This window comes from Henckelia pumila, chromosome 3, assembly GCF_033568475.1.
Source record: "Henckelia pumila isolate YLH828 chromosome 3, ASM3356847v2, whole genome shotgun sequence".
Lineage (NCBI taxonomy): Eukaryota > Viridiplantae > Streptophyta > Magnoliopsida > Lamiales > Gesneriaceae > Henckelia > Henckelia pumila.
In genome coordinates, this window is record NC_133122.1 from 167,384,171 (window position 1) to 167,403,733 (window position 19,563).

Consider the following 19,563-nt stretch of genomic DNA (forward strand, 5'->3'; position numbering starts at 1 on the left):
ACATGATTTTTGGAGGCCCTACTGATGGAGATTCCAATCGAGCTAGGAAAACTAGCAGCCAAAAATTAATAAATATGGAGATTGAAAATCAGACTGTCAACACTAGCCCGACCCTCTCTTTTGGGCCGGAAGATTTAAAAGGGGTTTCTAGCAACCATAATGATGCACTGGTAATAAGGGCCATGGTCGCGAATTACGATATGGCCCGGATATTTGTGGATTCAGGCAGTTCTGTCAATGTTCTATTCCAAGAAGCTATCAATCAAATGGACCTGGGACAGTACAAAATGAATCCCGTCGTTACATCACTCTTTGGTTTCACAGGTCATGCAATCCGGCCTGTTGGGTTAGTACATCTACCTGTAAGAGTGGGTGCCCAGTGAGCCAACTGTGTGGCTATGGGCTTTGTTGACTCTTTGTATAAACAATCTTTTGTTTAATATTATTTACACTTTTATGGCAATGACTTTATATTACTTCATATTGTTATATTGTGATATACTATTGTTGTTTTGATAAAGACCTTGAATATACTATAGTGTATGTAAGATGTGGTAGAACATGGAGATGTCTATCATGAAATACATCTTATAGTCACTGTATATTCTAAAACCGTTCCTAGTCGATTGAGCCGTCCGATAATAAGGATAAGGATCGCTCGAGTTTGAGACTAGCATTTGCGATGCGGAGTACCACGTTTCATTGGTAGGGAACATGGAGATGTTCGAAGCATGCAAATGGATATTCATAGGATGAATAGTCGAACTACCCTATCCGGACTTTCCAAGTGGTTATCACTTATCGAGTGGATAAAGTCCGCGGTTTTGGTTGTACACCATTAGTCCTTACGACTTGAAACATCATGGAGACTCTATATGCTAGTGCTGTGCTTTGACTCGTTTACCGACTCTATGGGGGTCATCAGGTGTCGAGATTGGGTACAGTTACGACACATATAGGAGTCAATGCATTGTTGTCAAGGATTCACCACATACTTGCGAGTGTGGATATCCTATGCGATCTGAGGAGATATTAGTGTGACAAATCTCTGGCCAGAGTACTTGATGTGATTTAAGAAATGGTTTCTTAGTAGCACATGCGATGTCACTAATTTGATCTTCAAGATGTATTGCATAGTTATCGAATCTTGAGCGACTCTCGATATACCAATGGTTGTTGATTCGATCGGGATATATGGATGAAGGGACCGTACTGTACGTTAACCAAAATCTACTGGTTCTTGTAGGCACTATCAGTGATACCTAGGGAATCATGGGGCGATGTTGCTAGGCGCTTTACCATGATTCGTTGGGCAAGTCGGAAAGTGTTGTTCCGAGTCACAAGGAGTTGTGAGCCCACGGCTAGCTGTATCCCTGAACCATTGAGGGTCACACAGTGTAATGGAGTTTTAATCCCCGTTGAGATAGTTAAATTTAAAGAGTTAAATTTAATGAACTAAGGAGTTGGACTTCTTAAATAAGAGTAAGGGAGTAGGGTTTCCTAAAATGACATAGGGATGGACATTTTTGGAAACCACTGAATTCGGATTCAGGAAAATTTATTTTGACTTTAAAACGTGCAGAAATGGTTTCTGTGCACATTGGTGAAATCGTTTCATCAATCGGAGTCACGATGAATTTTATATTAATTTCTGAACGAGCGGGCTTTGCTTGTCGGGCCCCAGCTTATGATTAATGGGCCCTAAGGAGTTAGTGGCCTGCATTATAAATAAGTTATTTCAGTACAGAAATTACACACAACAGGTCATTATTTTTGAGAGCAATTTTCGAAAACCCTACCCTCTCTCTCAAAAACGTTTTCGGCCGACCCCTCCCCTCTGCCCGAGAAAATTCCGGTCTGTGATTTTGAGTCGCGGTCAGGAATAACGAATCAGATTCGTGTAATCTCTTCGCAGAAAACTTCTGATAGATTTTCTAGTGCAATCTATCAGAGGGATTAAACCTCTGTTCGTGGACCTGATTGAAGGCGTTCATCGGTTCCAGGGAGAGACAACAAGAGCAGAATTGTTCTGTTGGTGTCCATTAATCTCGTTGCGAGATTTGAGGTAAAATTTATTTAATTGTTATTTAAATTTTACACACACAATAATTCAATCGTTGTATGGTTGATACCCACACCATGGAATCGTTCCATGAGAAAATTTTTAAACTTCCGCTGCACCGGGTATCAATCGTAATTGGTCTGGGAACTCGCCAGTTTTCCTACAGTGGTATCAGAGCCAGGTTGCTCAGATCAATCGATTGAATTAATCAATTGTACAAAATTTTTGAGTCTCGGTTTTTGAAACAAAATAAATATTTTTAATAAAAAAATTTTTTTTTTCCGGGGGCGAAACCCGGGCAGCGATTGGATCGCTGCCCGGAGGGGGCAGCGATGGTCGCTGCCCCCAGGGGCGGCGCACGGCGCCGCCCAAAGGGGGCGCACGGCGCCGCCCAGGGCGGCGACCGTCGCCGCCCAGGGCGGCGCACGGCGCTGCCCAGCGCAGCGCTGGGCGCTGCCCAGGGCGGCGCCAGGGCGACGCACGGCGCCGCCCAGCGGCGGCGCCAGGCGCCGCCAGGGCAGCAAACGTTGCTGCCCTAAGGGGGCAGCCGGGCTGCCCCGGCCCGCGCCCCGGGTGCGGGCCAACCCGGGAGTGTCCCGGGTGGCCCGCGGGAAAAATTAATATTTTATTAAAAAATTAATTTTAATATGTTAAAATTTTATTTTTGGTCCGGTCAAAAATTGTTTTTGATTGGTTCACGAGATTTCGGATCGAATTGTTCGAGTCCGTAAATTTTAAAATTGATTTTGGATAAATTTGAATTTTTGGAAAATTTTAATATTTTATCCGTAAATTGAATTTTGAAATCAATTATTTTGGTACAATTGATGATAAGATATGATCTTATGATATATTGAGTAAAATATGATTTTATTTGTAAAATTGGATTTTATAGATAAAATATGATTTTATTTGATATGGAGATAAAATATGATTTTATATGTGAAATGTGATTTTATATATAAAATATGATTTTATCTTGTTTAAATTTGAATTGCCACAGCATGTTATCCAATAAATTAATTTTGAATTAAATGTTATTGGATAAGGATGATCGATTGCCATGACCAATTTTGTAGGTGTATGTTAGGAATTTACATTTTGTCTTTATTGTTGTTGGTTTTATTAATGGGCCTGGTTTATGGCCCGATATGAATGTCATATGTAATAAAAGTGGGCTTGGTTTATAGCCCGTTCCCACCCCTAAAAATGTATCCCCTACTTGTCATTGTTATTTATTGTAAATACATTAGATTTAGTGGGAGATCAAGATTTGAAGATGGTGGGCCCAGCAGACAATGAAGACTGAAGAAATGTAAATTGGAAGCATATGTAATAGGATTGCATTTGCATACTGCATATTACCTAGGATTGGACTAAGACCCGTGATTGGCAACCACGGGTCAATTAGAAATGGAATCGATCATCCTATATAATATGTGATATTATGATTGTATGCATGTTTAGACATAAATTGCGTGAATCCGGCAATGCATGCAATAAATTAAATATGATGAGACAAATATTTTTATAAATAAAATCCCTCATTTTAAATATGATTTAAAATTTATATCAAGATAAATAAAGGAAATTTAAATATTGTTTAAATGTTCCTACCTTCCATCAACGGTCAATGTATGTGATGCTACCCGCGGATACGGTCCGGCTCATATTATTGGGGGGGCCCGTCCGTCGGAAAGCTGTACATTGGATCGACAAATGTTGTAAGTTGGGTGGAACTCCCATGGGATCGGCTCATATTATTGGGGGATCCACATGGCGACCGTCCATCACAACTTAATATTGATGGGTCATCTTGACATGTCACTTTAAACGGCGTCATATTATTGGGCCCTTATTGGACATGAGGTAAATACATGGGGGTTGCTTTGGAAGCAATTGGGCTCTACCTTTTGAGAATTATGGTTGGCTGATATTATTCGGGACCATAAGTTTGTCAATTGGACTCCATGTTCTCACTAAGGAAAAAGTTTCCCGTTTTCACTAGAGGGTGGTGAAATCGTTAAAATAGTGGGAGTGAGATTCATAAAATTAAATTCGCCTATTTTATGTCTTAGTAAATTGTTAAACAATCATCGATAATTGTCTGTTTTATCTCAGTAATCCACATGTTTCTGTTCTCCAACAAAACAAACTTATTGACGCAAACAATACAGAATGATTCCATAAGTTAAGATTGTCCTAAGTTCGGAAAAAGATTTTCTAAGTGTTAGAAAAGGCTTCTCCGAAAACAGCCCCGGCTGATGTAACTAGAGAAATGGTTGGACCATGATCTCAAGGCAAAATGTTACATACAAAATTGGACAAGTCTAAACAAGTTTGCCATCACTGCAAGAAACCCGGTTATTGGAAACGTAACTGCAAGGAATACCTCGAGCAGTTGCGAACTGCAAAGGGTATGTTATTCATTGAAATAAATATTTTTAATACTACTTCTTGGGTATTGGATACCAGATGTAGATCTCATATTTGCAATGAGTTGCAAATGATGATAAGAAGTAATAGGCTAAGGATGGGTGAGACCCAGTCAAGGCTCGGGAATGGTTCCAGAGTTAAATCCATAGCTATGGGAAATATTTATTTTTGCAGAATGGTTTTAAATTATTGTTGAGAGATGTTTTATTTGTGCCAAATTTAATTAAAAACATTATTTCTATTTCTATGCTTGATAGAGATGGTTATTCTTGTAATTTTGTGAATGGGATTTGCAATATTTACAAGAATGAATGTTTAATTGGAAATGGACAACTTGAAAACGATCTATACAATTTAAAACTAAAAGACGTTCCAGTAAATTGTATTGACAAACCGGCGACAACAAACAAAAGGAAAATCGATAGTCAAAACCCGGCAAACCTTTGGCACGCTAGACTAGGTCATATTTCCTCAAGGAGGATGAACAAGCTAGTGGGAGAGGGCATGTTTGATATGTCTGATATTAACTCTTTACCTACTTGTGAATCCTGCCTAAAAGGAAAAATGACTAAATCTCCTTTTAAGGGGAAACCTGAGCGTAGTCAGAATCTGTTGGATTTGATCCATACAGATGTTTGTGGTCCATTTAGAGTAGGGACTCAACATGACCACACCTACTTCATTACCTTTACTGATGATTATTCAAGGTATGGGTATTTATATTTAATGAAATATAAGTCTGAAGCATTTGAAAAGTTCAAAGAATTCAGGGCTGAAGTAGAAAACAAGCTAGGTAAAAGTATTAAAGCACTTCGATCGGATCGAGGTGGAGAATACTTGAGTACCGAGTTTTTGGACTATCTAAAAGAGAATGGGATTCTCTCTCAGTGGACTCCTCCTATGACACCACAGCTTAATGGTGTATCGGAGCGTCGTAATCGAACTTTGTTGGACATGGTTCGATCTATGATGAGCTTCACTGAGCTTCCACCTTCGTTTTGGGGCTATGCGCTTGAAACGGCGGTATTGTTGTTGAATAACGTCCACACTAAAGCAGTGGACAAAACACCATACGAGTTATGGAATGGCAAAGCTCCTAAGTATTCATACTTGAGGATTTGGGGATGTCCTGCTTACGTGAAGCGGACAGTGGGAGATAAGTTGGATAGTCGATCCAGCTTGTGTTATTTTGTGGGGTATCCGAAGAATTCAATCGGATATTATTTCTATTATCCTACTGAAACAAAGGTGTTTGTTTCACGGAATGCCACCTTCTTGGAGAAGGAGTTCTTATTGGATAAGAAAGGCGAGATGATGGAACTCGAAGAAGTTCGAGAAGAACCCGAAATACAAAATAACGATCCCACACCTCAGGAACCATTGCTGGACACGCCTGCACCTAGAAGATCCGAGAGGACTTCTAGACCTCCAGTTCGATATGGTCTTCTTCTTGAAGAGGGTCAAGATGAACCCGACATTGGATGTGATCCAAGAAGCTTTAAGGAAGCAATTTCTGATGCGGATTCGAATTTATGGCTTGAAGCTATGCAGTCTGAATTGGATTCGATGCATACTAACCAAGTCTGGTCTTTAGTGGATCCTCCCGATGGAATTGTTCCAATAGGGTGTAAATGGATCTACAAAAGAAAGCTTGGGCCTGATGGTAAGGTATTGACCTACAAGGCGCGATTGGTGGCGAAAGGTTATACTCAAAGGCAAGGAGTTGACTATGATGAAACCTTTTCACCAGTTGCTATGTTCAAGTCCATAAGAATCCTTATTGCCATAGCTGCATGGTATGACTATGAGATATGGCAAATGGATGTGAAGACTGCTTTTCTTAATGGAGATATTAAGGAAGAAATCTATATGAAGCAGCCTGAGGGGTTCACATCCATGGGAAGCGAGCATAAGGTATGCAAGCTTCAGAGATCAATTTATGGTCTAAAACAAGCATCAAGAAGTTGGAACCAGAAATTTGATGAAACAATAAAAGATTTTGGTTTCATCAAGAACCCGGAGGAACCTTGCGTGTACAAGAAAGTAGTTAAGGATGCGGTGACATTCTTAGTACTTTATGTTGATGACATCCTACTCATTGGGAATGATGTAGGGATGTTGCAGTCAACGAAGATATGGTTATCAGGTAGATTTTCGATGAAGGATTTGGGTGAGGCATCCTACATTCTAGGGATTCAGATCTATAGAGATAGATCTAAGAGAATGATAGGACTCACTCAATCAACCTACATCGATACCATATTGAAACGGTTTTCAATGGATGGGTCCAAGAGAGGACATCTACCCATGTGTCATGGAGTTTCTCTATCCAAGTCTATGTGTCCCAAGACTGATGCAGAGATAGAGAATATGACACATGTACCATATGCGTCAGCTATAGGTAGTATCATGTATGGGATGATATCTACCAGACCGGATGTAGCATTTGCTCTGAGTGTCACGAGCAGATATCAGTCTAATCCTGGTCAGATGCATTGGAAAGCCGTGAAGGACATTCTTAAGTACTTGCGAAGGACTAAGAATATGTTCATGGTTTATGGAGGACGAGAACTCAAACTGGAAGGCTATACCGACTCTAGCTTCCAAAGTGATGTGGATGACTCGAAGTCAACCTCTGGATTTGTGTTCATGCTCAATGGCGGTGCTGTCTCTTGGAAGAGTTCCAAGCAGGACACCACAGCGGATTCCACCACTGAGGCTGAATACATCGCAGCATCAGCTGCTGCTAAAGAGGCCGTTTGGATGAGGAATTTCGTCCAAGAGTTGGGCGTCATTCCTGAATTTGTTGGTCCAGTCCCGGTGTACTGCGACAACACGGGTGCCGTTGCTCAAGCAAAGGAACCAAGGTCTCATCAAAGATCCAAACACGTACTGAGGAAATACCACATAATCCGGGAGATTGTGGAAAGAGGAGACATCAGTGTCGAACGAGTGGCCTCTGCAGACAATATCGCTGATCCACTTACTAAGCCTTTGCCAGGACCATTGTTTGACAAACATCGCGAAGCAATGGGTCTACGTAGTATGACTAGTTGGCTATAGGGCAAGTGGGAGATTGTAAGAGTGGGTGCCCAGTGAGCCAACTGTGTGGCTATGGGCTTTGTTGACTCTTTGTATAAACAATCTTTTGTTTAATATTATTTACACTTTTATGGCAATGACTTTATATTACTTCATATTGTTATATTGTGATATACTATTGTTGTTTTGATAAAGACCTTGAATATACTATAGTGTATGTAAGATGTGGTAGAACATGGAGATGTCTATCATGAAATACATCTTATAGTCACTGTATATTCTAAAACCGTTCCTAGTCGATTGAGCCGTCCGATAATAAGGATAAGGATCGCTCGAGTTTGAGACTAGCATTTGCGATGCGGAGTACCACGTTTCATTGGTAGGGAACATGGAGATGTTCGAAGCATGCAAATGGATATTCATAGGATGAATAGTCGAACTACCCTATCCGGACTTTCCAAGTGGTTATCACTTATCGAGTGGATAAAGTCCGCGGTTTTGGTTGTACACCATTAGTCCTTACGACTTGAAACATCATGGAGACTCTATATGCTAGTGCTGTGCTTTGACTCGTTTACCGACTCTATGGGGGTCATCAGGTGTCGAGATTGGGTACAGTTACGACACATATAGGAGTCAATGCATTGTTGTCAAGGATTCACCACATACTTGCGAGTGTGGATATCCTATGCGATCTGAGGAGATATTAGTGTGACAAATCTCTGGCCAGAGTACTTGATGTGATTTAAGAAATGGTTTCTTAGTAGCACATGCGATGTCACTAATTTGATCTTCAAGATGTATTGCATAGTTATCGAATCTTGAGCGACTCTCGATATACCAATGGTTGTTGATTCGATCGGGATATATGGATGAAGGGACCGTACTGTACGTTAACCAAAATCTACTGGTTCTTGTAGGCACTATCAGTGATACCTAGGGAATCATGGGGCGATGTTGCTAGGCGCTTTACCATGATTCGTTGGGCAAGTCGGAAAGTGTTGTTCCGAGTCACAAGGAGTTGTGAGCCCACGGCTAGCTGTATCCCTGAACCATTGAGGGTCACACAGTGTAATGGAGTTTTAATCCCCGTTGAGATAGTTAAATTTAAAGAGTTAAATTTAATGAACTAAGGAGTTGGACTTCTTAAATAAGAGTAAGGGAGTAGGGTTTCCTAAAATGACATAGGGATGGACATTTTTGGAAACCACTGAATTCGGATTCAGGAAAATTTATTTTGACTTTAAAACGTGCAGAAATGGTTTCTGTGCACATTGGTGAAATCGTTTCATCAATCGGAGTCACGATGAATTTTATATTAATTTCTGAACGAGCGGGCTTTGCTTGTCGGGCCCCAGCTTATGATTAATGGGCCCTAAGGAGTTAGTGGCCTGCATTATAAATAAGTTATTTCAGTACAGAAATTACACACAACAGGTCATTATTTTTGAGAGCAATTTTCGAAAACCCTACCCTCTCTCTCAAAAACGTTTTCGGCCGACCCCTCCCCTCTGCCCGAGAAAATTCCGGTCTGTGATTTTGAGTCGCGGTCAGGAATAACGAATCAGATTCGTGTAATCTCTTCGCAGAAAACTTCTGATAGATTTTCTAGTGCAATCTATCAGAGGGATTAAACCTCTGTTCGTGGACCTGATTGAAGGCGTTCATCGGTTCCAGGGAGAGACAACAAGAGCAGAATTGTTCTGTTGGTGTCCATTAATCTCGTTGCGAGATTTGAGGTAAAATTTATTTAATTGTTATTTAAATTTTACACACACAATAATTCAATCGTTGTATGGTTGATACCCACACCATGGAATCGTTCCATGAGAAAATTTTTAAACTTCCGCTGCACCGGGTATCAATCGTAATTGGTCTGGGAACTCGCCAGTTTTCCTACACTACCCCTAACTCTTGGGAAATGCAACGGTCGCAAGACCAGGATTGTGAGCTTTATTATAGTAGATGCTCCGTCTGCCTATAACGCCATACTGGGTAGACCTGCCATGACCACTTTCATGGCTGTCGCATCAGCTCTGCATCAGAAAATAAAGTTCCCAGTTGGTAATGAGATCGGTGAAGTACAAGGTGATCAAGTTATTGCTCGCAAATGATATGTGGAGGAGGTCAGAATAGAACAAAAGGTGACCAGGACTGATAGAGTTGATAGACCTGGACTTTCTAGCATGGAAAAAGTCAACCTGATAGAAGACACAACTGTCACGGCTGAAGAAGAAACTGAGGAAATCATGATCTCCCCTCCTCCGGGGACGGTAAAAATTGCTCGCACCCTTGAAGCACAGTTAAAGCAAACCTTATTGGAATGCTTGGAAAAAAATAAAGATGTTTTTGCATGGTCAGTTTCAGACCTGGTAGGGGTCCATCGAGAAGTAGCAGAGCACAAGCTCAATGTGATAAAGGATTGTTATCCTATTATTCAAAAGAAACCACACTTCGGTCCTGAGAAAGATGCGGTAATAAAGGAACAAGTAGACGAATTACTCAGGGCTGGACACATTGAGGAAATCTATTTCCCGACCTGGTTGTCCAATATAGTTCTGGTGCCAAAGTCCTCTGGTAAATGGCGCATGTGTGTGGATTTTCGGGATCTGAACAAGGCATGCCCAAAGGACTGTTATCCGTTACCCAGAATTGATCAACTTTTCGATTCCACAGCAGGGCACGAGCTGCTCAGCTTCTTGGATGCCTATCAAGGATATCATCAAATCCCACTAGCTAAAGAGGACAAGGATAAAGTGAGTTTTGTGACATCAACAGGAACATATTGTTACATGGCCATGCCGTTTGGGCTAAAAAATGCTGGGGCTACATACCAAAGGTTGATGGATAAAGTATTCGAGCAACAAATTGGCAAAAATATCGAGGTCTATGTAGATGATATCCTGGTCAAGACCCGAACTGCAGACCAGTTCATTACCGACCTAACTCAAACTTTTCAGACTTTGAAGCACTATCAGCTTAAGCTAAACCCCAGCAAGTGTACTTTCGGAGTCCGAGCTGGAAAGTTTCTTGGTTATATGGTTACGAGAAGGGGAATTGAGGCAAATCCGGAAAACGGTCCATGCTATTATTTCTATGAGCTCGCCCAGGAATATACAAGAGGTACAAAGGTTAACAGGAAGAATCACAGCGTTAGCCCGGTTAGGAAAGATGGAACAAATCACCAGCCTGTTTACTTTGTGAGTCATGCTTTGAATGGACCAGAGCTCAATTACCTAACTCAAGAAAAGCTTGCCTTAGCTTTGGTCATCACTGCAAGAAAATTACGTCCTTACTTCCTGTCACATCCCATCACCGTGCTCACCAATAGCGTTCTGGGAAAAATTGCAACTAATCCAGATGCATCGGGAAGACTTATCAGGTGGATTACAGAGTTGAGTGAGTACGACATCAAATTTGAGCCTCGGATAGCCATAAAATCTCAAGCCCTACCAGACTTATTAGCAGAGACAGTTCAGTTAGAACAAGAGGAACTTTGGAAGATTTTTGTAGAAGGGTCATCATGTCAATCAGGGAGCGGAGCTGGAGTCGTGATTATCTCACCTTGGGGTGAAGAAACAAATATCTCAATTAGATTGGACTTCAGAGCTTCTAACAACTAAGCAGAATATGATGCATTATTACTTGGACTCATGGCAGCACGGAATCTGGGTATTTCTCGGGCTACTCTATATTCCGATTCCCAATTAGCTATTCAGCAGAGCAACGGGAAGTTTGAGATCAAAGATGATAAGATGAGGAAATATGCCAAGGAATTAGACAAAGCCAAGGAAGGATTCACCGAACTGAACTTGGAGCTCATCCCTCGAGCTGAGAACATCAAGGCCGACCATTTGGCTTGCTTAGCCAGTGCCTTGAGTGACCGACCTGACCCCATTGTTGCAGGTCGGGCTCTCGTATCTCAGCTGGAAACTCTTGATGATATGCTAACTCAAGTACCAAAAGGGGATTGGAGATATGATCTGCACAAATATCTAACCGCGAAAGAATTACCAATTGATAATAAAAAATCTAAGGAGATAAAACGAAGGGCACTTTGTTTCGTCATGATAGATCAAATTCTGTTCAAAAGATCCTTCACTCAACCTTTGTTAAAGTGTCTAGGTCCCGACGAAGCAAATTATGTATTACGGGAAATTCATGAAGGGTCTTGCGAAAGTCATCTAGGTAGTCTTGCCCTGGCTCGGAAAGCCCTTCTTGCTGGTTTCTTTTGGCCTACTATGCGGAAAGACTCTTTAGATCTGGTTCATTCATGTTATAATTGTCAGAGACATGCTAACTTACAGTGGATACCCGCAGAATATATGAAGGTAGTAGTGGCTGCTTGTCCTTTTGATCAGTGGGGATGGATATTGTTGGGCCATTCCCTATTAGCACGGGGCAAAGGAAGTTTTTGTTGGTCGCAGTCGATTACTTTTCCAAATGGGTGGAAGCTGATCCCCTGGAAAAAATTACAGAGAATGAAGTGCTCAATTTTCTATGGAAAAATATAGTGTGCCGCTTCGGGATCCCTCGCAGGTTAGCATCAGACAATGGAAGACAGTTCTGTGGATCCAAAGTCCGAGCATGGTGTCAAGAAATGAAGATCAAACAAGTTTTCACCTCTGTAGCATACCCGCAAGGGAATGTACAGGTCGAAGTTACCAACAGAACGATAGTCCAGTCTCTTAAGACACGACTGGATGCAGCCAAGGGCAAGTGGGCGGACGAACTCCCTTCCGTATTGTGGTCTTACCGAACTACAACTCAATCCGGTACGGGTGAAACTCCTTTCAGTATGGTGTATGGGACTGAAACTGTTCTCCCAGCAGAAATTGGACAAGAGAGTGCTAGGATAATGGCATATGGGGCAAACAATCAAGAACTGCGAGCAATGGATTTGGACTTACTTGAATAGCACAGGTCCCGAGCTGCAATTAGGCTCGCAGCCTATAGCAAGCGAATGACCCAGGCCTACAACAAAAGAGTATATCCTAAGGTTTTCCAGGAGGGAGACCTGGTTATGCGAAAGATACAACATCCAGGGGAAAGAGGAAAGCTAGAGGCCAAGTATGAAGGCCCATTCAAAGTGATAGGAAAAGCTGGAATAGCTGCATATTACTTAGAAGATGCCCAAGGAAAAAAGGGTAAAAGGCCATGGAATGCTCAGCACTTGAAAAAATACTATCCCTAGTAGCCCAGCTCGGGTCTCGTCATATTATTTATATCTTACTAAGCTGGTTCTTAACCAGCCAAGTCTTTTTGCGTTACAGTCATTCCTGTTTTGTTTACATCAGGGTCAGTCCTGTTTTAGCGTCAATTTTGTTTTTGAATGTTGCAAAAGTCATTTTTGTTTTATGGAACACCCTATGATTTTTGGTAACATCCTTTACTCAAAGTCCACCTCAGTGGCCCACATCAGTGGAAATCAAAGCCCAGGCAGGTCTGGCACTCAAGGACCACATCAGTGGAACTCAAAGCCCAGACAGGTCTGGCACTCAAGGACCACATTAGTGGAACTCAAAGCCCAGACAGGTTTGACACTCAAGGACCACATTAGTGGAACTCAAAGCCCAGGCAGGTCTGGCACTCAAGGACCACATCAGTAAAACTCAAAGCCCAGGCAGGTCTGGCATTCAAGGACCACTTCAGTGGAACTCAAAGCCCAGGCAGGTCTGGCACACAAATTCCACCTTAGTGGCCCACATCAGTGGAACTCAAAGCCCAGACAGGTCTGTCACTCAAGGACCACATCAGTGGAACTCAAAGCCCAGGCAGGTCTGGCGCACAAAGTCCATCTCAGTGGTCCACATCAGTGGAACTCAAAGCCCAGACAGGTCTGGCACTCAAGGACCATATCAGTGGAACTCAAAGCCCAGGCAGGTCTGGCGCACAATGTCCACCTCAGGGACCCACATCAGTGGAACTCAAAGATCAGGTAGGTCTGGCTCGAAAAATTTAAGCAGGTTTGTCATATCAAATTTTTATTAGTTTAGGCAGGACTGGTGTCAAAAAATCAACCCTTGGTACTTAAAAAATTTGATTGGGGCTCTATTTCAAAGATTGGTATGGTTTAAACAGTTAATAACTTGGGGCTTGATTTTTATTCGGCCATTCCAGGTACATGCAGATCGAGTTTCAATGAGTTAAAGTCATGGCTTGCATCCGGCCAATCCTGGTATATGTAGGTCAGGCTTTAATGATTCACAATCAATTTGATTTTTATTCATCCAGTCTGGGAACATGTAGGTCGGGTTTTAATGAATTTGTTGTTCATCCAATCCGGGTACATGTAGGTCGGGATTTAATGATTTACAATTAATTGGATTTTCATTCATCCACTCCGGGTAGATGTAGGTCGGGGTTTAATGACTTAATAGATTTTGGCTCGACTGTCATTCACAATAAATACGAAGCATGATAGAATGTCAATATAGAAGCCCGAATAAGCCAAAAATATTCATTCACAAAGGAACATAAACCATGTATCAGCCCGACCTGGGCAACAACAAAAATAAATGACCGCGCAGGTTCTATAAAATGGATCATATTGTTCAAAAAAAAAAGAAGTAATCAAGGGGCGGAGGCATCTGGTGTCCCTGAGCTCGGGTCGGGATTTTTTGTTTTCTCCAGCTCGGTATCTTCTGAGTCTTTGTCGGGCATGTCGTCAAGAGCTTTGGTACAGTCCAGAAAAAGAGCAGGGTGCTCGATCTCTGAATACCCATTATCCCTGAACTGGGCTAGGCACCCCTTAACGCCCTCATCAAAAAAGGTAGCCGCCTTCTCAGCTACCGCGTTTGAAAAATCCGCGGAGTTCAGGAACTCCTTTTTCCTGACCTCCTTCGCAGCCTCAAGCTGCTTGGTCAGGGCCCGTACTCGGTTCTCTAGTTCAATCTTATCCACCTCCAGCTCGGCAGTCTTTTTGTGGGAAACCTCAAGAGCATCTCGCCCGGACTCAATCTCCACCCTCATCTCGGTCACCTCCTCGTTGTGCTCCTTCTTCATCTCACGAGATTTCCGTGTGAGTTCAGAAATCCGAGCTACGAAGGCTTCTTGGTTCATGGTATGTTCTTCCCGGGCTTTAAAAGCTCGATTGGTGATCTCCCCTCCCCAAGCTAGAGCCTGTGAAAATATAAAGGGTAAATGACAGCTCGGTAAATGCTAGCTCGGTATACAAGGTAAGATTGAAAAATTGCAACATACCTGCAGGGATGCCAGAGCAAAGTTCTGTTCAGCCTCCAAGATTGGCACCGCTTGTAGGATTTTTAAGTCAGATCGGGAAATCAAGTTCTGCATTATGCCCAGGCAGCCTTGCGGGTCGGGCTTTGAGAAAAAAGACATATCTGGGACCCCGGGCTGATCAGGCATTCCTTGAACTCAATATCAGGTATGGATTCGAACTCCACTATGGGTTCCTTGCCACGAGCTCGGGATGAGGAAACAGTGGGCGGCTGCTGAAACTCGAGAAGACCAGTGCTGTGCTGGTCCTTGGCTTTGGAGTTTTTCTTTTTGGATGTATCAGTAGGAGGGGGCTCAGGATGAGCACCGGCCTCACCTTCTGTTTTCTTCCTTTTCAGATTCTTTAGAGCAGCTCGGAAATTACCAGGCATGGCTGCAGATCTGATCCTGTCGTCTAAATCAAACAAAAAGCGATAAATAAAATGCACGGGTTTAAGTTAATCTAGATAAGGGTAGCACGGGTACAGGGGTACTACCTACATCCCCTTCGATCTCTAATCCCTTCCCACTGAAGCCGTAATGACATAGCAGATCATCCTCAATCAGGCTTTCAATGTTAAAGGTTTGCACGGACATTGTGTTGATAAAGTTTGTGAAATCATAAGTGGGTAGAGCTATGGGTTCAGGGGTTGTGAAATTCATAGCCCAATTAGACCGACATTCCCAGGGCTGGTTGGGTTTAACATAAAAATACCTGTTTGTCCAACCCTTGTGGGAGGTAGGCTTACCCTTCAAAAAGGGGTACTCGGGTCGCATGGAAATATAAAAATGACCCAGGACGGTTTTCTTAATTTGTAGGTAATAGGTGAAATTTCCTAAGTCTAAGGGAATTCTAAAAAAACAGAACAGGACAGCTAGGGATAAGATCGAACTAAAGGAATTCGGGGACAACTGACTTGGACAGACGCAGAAATATTGACAGATTTGTGACACACAGCTCTGGAGAGGAAATCTCAAGACCATTTTTACCTGATCTAGACTAAAACTTAGAAAGTCAAGGGGAGGTTTGTGAGCTCGGTCCTTCCGACCTGGGATTAGGAGGTCATAACCCTCAGGCATGCTCGATCTCTCCCTAATGAGGGGACCCAGGTTCGGGCTTAAATGGGAGGCCAATACCTCAAACCATTTTTTGCCTTTAGCAGATAATCGGGCTTCGTCCGACCTAAGTCTGTGTAGTCGCTTCAATTTTTCCTCTCGAGTTTCCGATAAATCCAGATCTGAACTTGGATTTTCGGAGTCGGAATGCTCGGGGTTGTCAGAAGGAGAGTTAGGTGCATGAACAAATTCTACTATCTCTCTAACGGAAGTCTCATTCAGAGATGACATATTAACTAACCTAAGGAAAGAAAGGTAAGACTTACAAATGGATAGGCTGCAGTGGTATGGCTCGGGAACGACACAAGAAGGACGGGAATAGGCAGTCCGGGTCGGGTGAGCTCTCGAAATTTCTAAAGCATAACAGTACAAGAGTGAAAGGTAAAAAACGAAATTGGTGAATTGATCTAGACCGTGGATTGTTACCTCGATCTACGGCTCAGGACGGGACAAGTTAGGCCATCTAAGCTTTGGGAGGTGAACAGTCCGAGGACATCTAGGTCGTCCATTAAAAACACATCACGCGGATCCTGATCTGGACCGTCTAAAAGACACATCGCATGAATTCAATTTTGAGCTGTTCGAATGAAGCATGGGTAGTTCGGGGTCCGGACTGCATTCTTGGTCTGAATTCATTCTTCTTTTAGACCAGTTAGGGAGGTACTATTGATACCCCGGGAAATTATTTTAACCCGAACCCGTTCATTATGAGTTTAAGAGGGTTGACACAATTATGGGATTATTATTATATATAAGGTCCAGCCCAGTTTCCTACCTGTTAGGGCGTGTCAAGACCTGGGCTGCTGTTAATGGGACAACCAGAGCTGGGGCCCAATGGGCTTGGTATATTTTCTAGTTCAAGTGGGACTCGAATACATTGAAGATAAGCTTGACTATTGCACAGATATGAATGAGATAGGGATAAATTCAAGGGTGGAGCAATGAATGAAGAGTCCTACTCCATGACATGTTATAATTCGACTAGGTAACTTACTCTATTTTTCCTATAAATACAGGTACTGTTATGGTTGTGTTCATTCATTACTCACTATTCATTATTCATCACACATTCACTCTCACTTTTACAGCCATGCACCCATACTCTCTCGTTTTCGTATTAATCATACCCCCTGCCTTCAAGACACTGACTTAGGCATCGGAGGGGTCACGCCAAAAATACATTCGGCGCCCCCCTGACCTAGTTGTTGCCTGTGCAGAACTTGGTGGTACTCGACCCGACCTGCTTCATTGAAGATTTGGAGGATCCATTCTACCGCACCGAACCCGAGGTAAAATTCCGACATCATCAGACTTAGTTTTGATTCATTATGTTTATTAGTGAGTAGTAGTTTTTCTTCGATCAAGGCCACGTGATTGGGCCATATAATTTATGTAGAAAACTTGATGGTTTATTCAAGAATTTTCAGACTTTATTTTATTTTATTGATTATCGAATTTATATTTGTCTTGTGAATTTCCTGGCCAGTTATTTGATTGCATGTTAATTGATTCCAATTCGACAGAGGAGGTTTCGATTTTGATCACTTCGATATTCAACATGTTGTAAAACCAACTAGAAATAGAATTTGGTTTCAATGTGCGGTTTAAGTGTTTACTGAATTTTCAAAGTTCATCATGCATTCAAATTTTATTAGAATTACGAAAGATTAATCCGTCAATATTTGAATAGGTTTGATTGTTCTAGAAATAGTCCTTTGAACAAATTAGGAAAATTCCCGTGAATTAAGATTAAGGATGATGTCTTAGATCGACAGCTTGTTACATGAATTGTCTGGTACCTACGTGTGTCCTTGATCAAATTATTTCCAATTTGAATTTTAGTCTAAAATTTTCTGTTGCATTTTTATTGAGTTAAAATTTAATTGCAATTTAGTTTTTTAGTTAAATCTAAAATCACTTTGTTTGATTCGTCTAGATTAATTAGGAATAATTATATTCTGGTAGTCATATTTATACAGTCCCTGTGGGTTCGACATCTGATTTTAATCACTATCTATAACTTGACCTGGTACGCTTGCCAGTTGAAAACCAAAAAATCTGAAGTGCGGAAATAATGGATAAAGCATCCTCAAATTAAAACTTTCAAATTTAATCATAATATAAAAATAATCAAGAAACTGAACAATTTCTACAATTTTCTAAATATACTCATAAACCTTAAATAAAATATATGACATACAATTTACATAAAAATAACATTATGCGGAAAGCTAGCATAGGTCAAGGGTATCGTGCTCTGCCGCATTGCAATTCCCTCAAGTGTCCCGCCTCTCGATCTCAACGAAAAAACCTGCACCAAACAAGTGTAGTGAGCCTAAAAACTCAACAAGTATAATCCTTTAATAGCAAATATATTAGATATTACATGCACATACCTTTAAAATAATTGTAATCAAATACTTTGAAACTTTACTCGAAAAATGCTTTTAACTAAAAATAAGACTTGAACTAAAAGAGGTCGCATACATTAAAACTCACTCAACTTGAACTTAAACTAGAAACTTTAACTGAAAAATCATGCTAGAAACTTTAATTGATATTTAACTTAAATTTTTCTTTGAATTTAGATCTTCAATTGTGACTCCTCGTTCGATTGATCAATCTATAGCTATAGTACTATGCTAGCAAGAAAACCAAGATTTCTCCCGACTCCACATTGCCCCTTGATGGCAAGGAAATTAAGATTTCTCTCAACTCTACAATACCCCTCATTGGCAAGGAAATCTAGATTTCTCCCAACTCTACAATACCCCTAGTTTGGCAAGGAAATCAAGATGTCTCCCAACTCCAAAATACCGCTTGTTTGGCAAGTAAACCGAGACATCTCCCAGCTCATCATTGCACGTCAATAGTCACAATCAATTTTCCTCATTCAAAACCTTTTCTTTTCACTTCATAACTCAGCATAACTTTCTTGCCTTTAACTTATCAAGCATGGTTGGAAACACTCGAGTTACACTTATATATGTCATGCATCATCATCTACAAAATGACTACAAAATATTACTTGACACACTTTAAAATAAGAGATTTAAATGCAATACATGATGGTTAAAGGTGTTGCCCCTAGGCTAAGGATCCAACCCACACACTTAACTTTTCTCTCAATAAAACTCAATACGGGCGCCGGTCCCGTATAATCTATAACTCAACCTTCCCTTAACCAAAATGCTTCCTACTCAAACCGGAACTTTCTACACACCTTGAACTAACCCAAGAATCAGTCCTTAACTCCTCGAGCAAAACCGAGCAGCCTGCACGAACAGGATTTCCACACAGCCCCTATCCTCCACATAATTCTTCACTAACCACTCCACTTAAACCACCCATAACTTAACCAAAACTTATCCAATTGCTGTCCACTTGAACCGAAATGCTCCCCACATCCTAAAATTGACCTAAGACCAAACCACACCATAACCAAACAGCCCGAAACCACCGTCTGAACCAAACACATACAACCATCAACAAAGAAGCATCATCTAGCACACCCAACCTATACATTCAACTTCAATCCTTTGCTCCCCTTAACCTCAACCAGCCTTGAACCAACCCATACAAACACCATGGACCACCACTTGAGCCAACCCTAGCCTCCAAACCAGCCCAGGTTCAACCAACCACTCAACACCCGAACCAACTCACATACACTAACAAACAACAACTAA

The 19,563-nt window shown here is 41.6% G+C and overlaps 1 protein-coding gene across 1 annotated transcript; it reads left to right on the forward strand.

Annotated features, from left to right (window-relative positions):
- The first annotated feature begins 11,193 nt into the window (after nt 1–11,193).
- LOC140889908 (uncharacterized) lies at nt 11,194–12,458 on the forward strand. Its single transcript, XM_073297652.1, has 2 exons — nt 11,194–11,764; nt 11,902–12,458. The coding sequence occupies exons 1-2, from the start codon at nt 11,194–11,196 to the stop codon at nt 12,456–12,458; spliced, it is 1,128 nt and encodes a 375-aa protein (XP_073153753.1).
- Nucleotides 12,459–19,563: the final 7,105 nt, after the last annotated feature.

Bases quoted from the DNA above. Each gene is read 5' to 3' on its own strand.
- LOC140889908 (XM_073297652.1), top strand. From the start codon at position 11,194: ATGGCAGCACGGAATCTGGGTATTTCTCGGGCTACTCTATATTCCGAT. The intron at 11,765-11,901 runs GTTTCTTTTGGC...CCTTTTGATCAG, and splicing joins TCGGAAAGCCCTTCTTGCTG to TGGGGATGGATATTGTTGGG.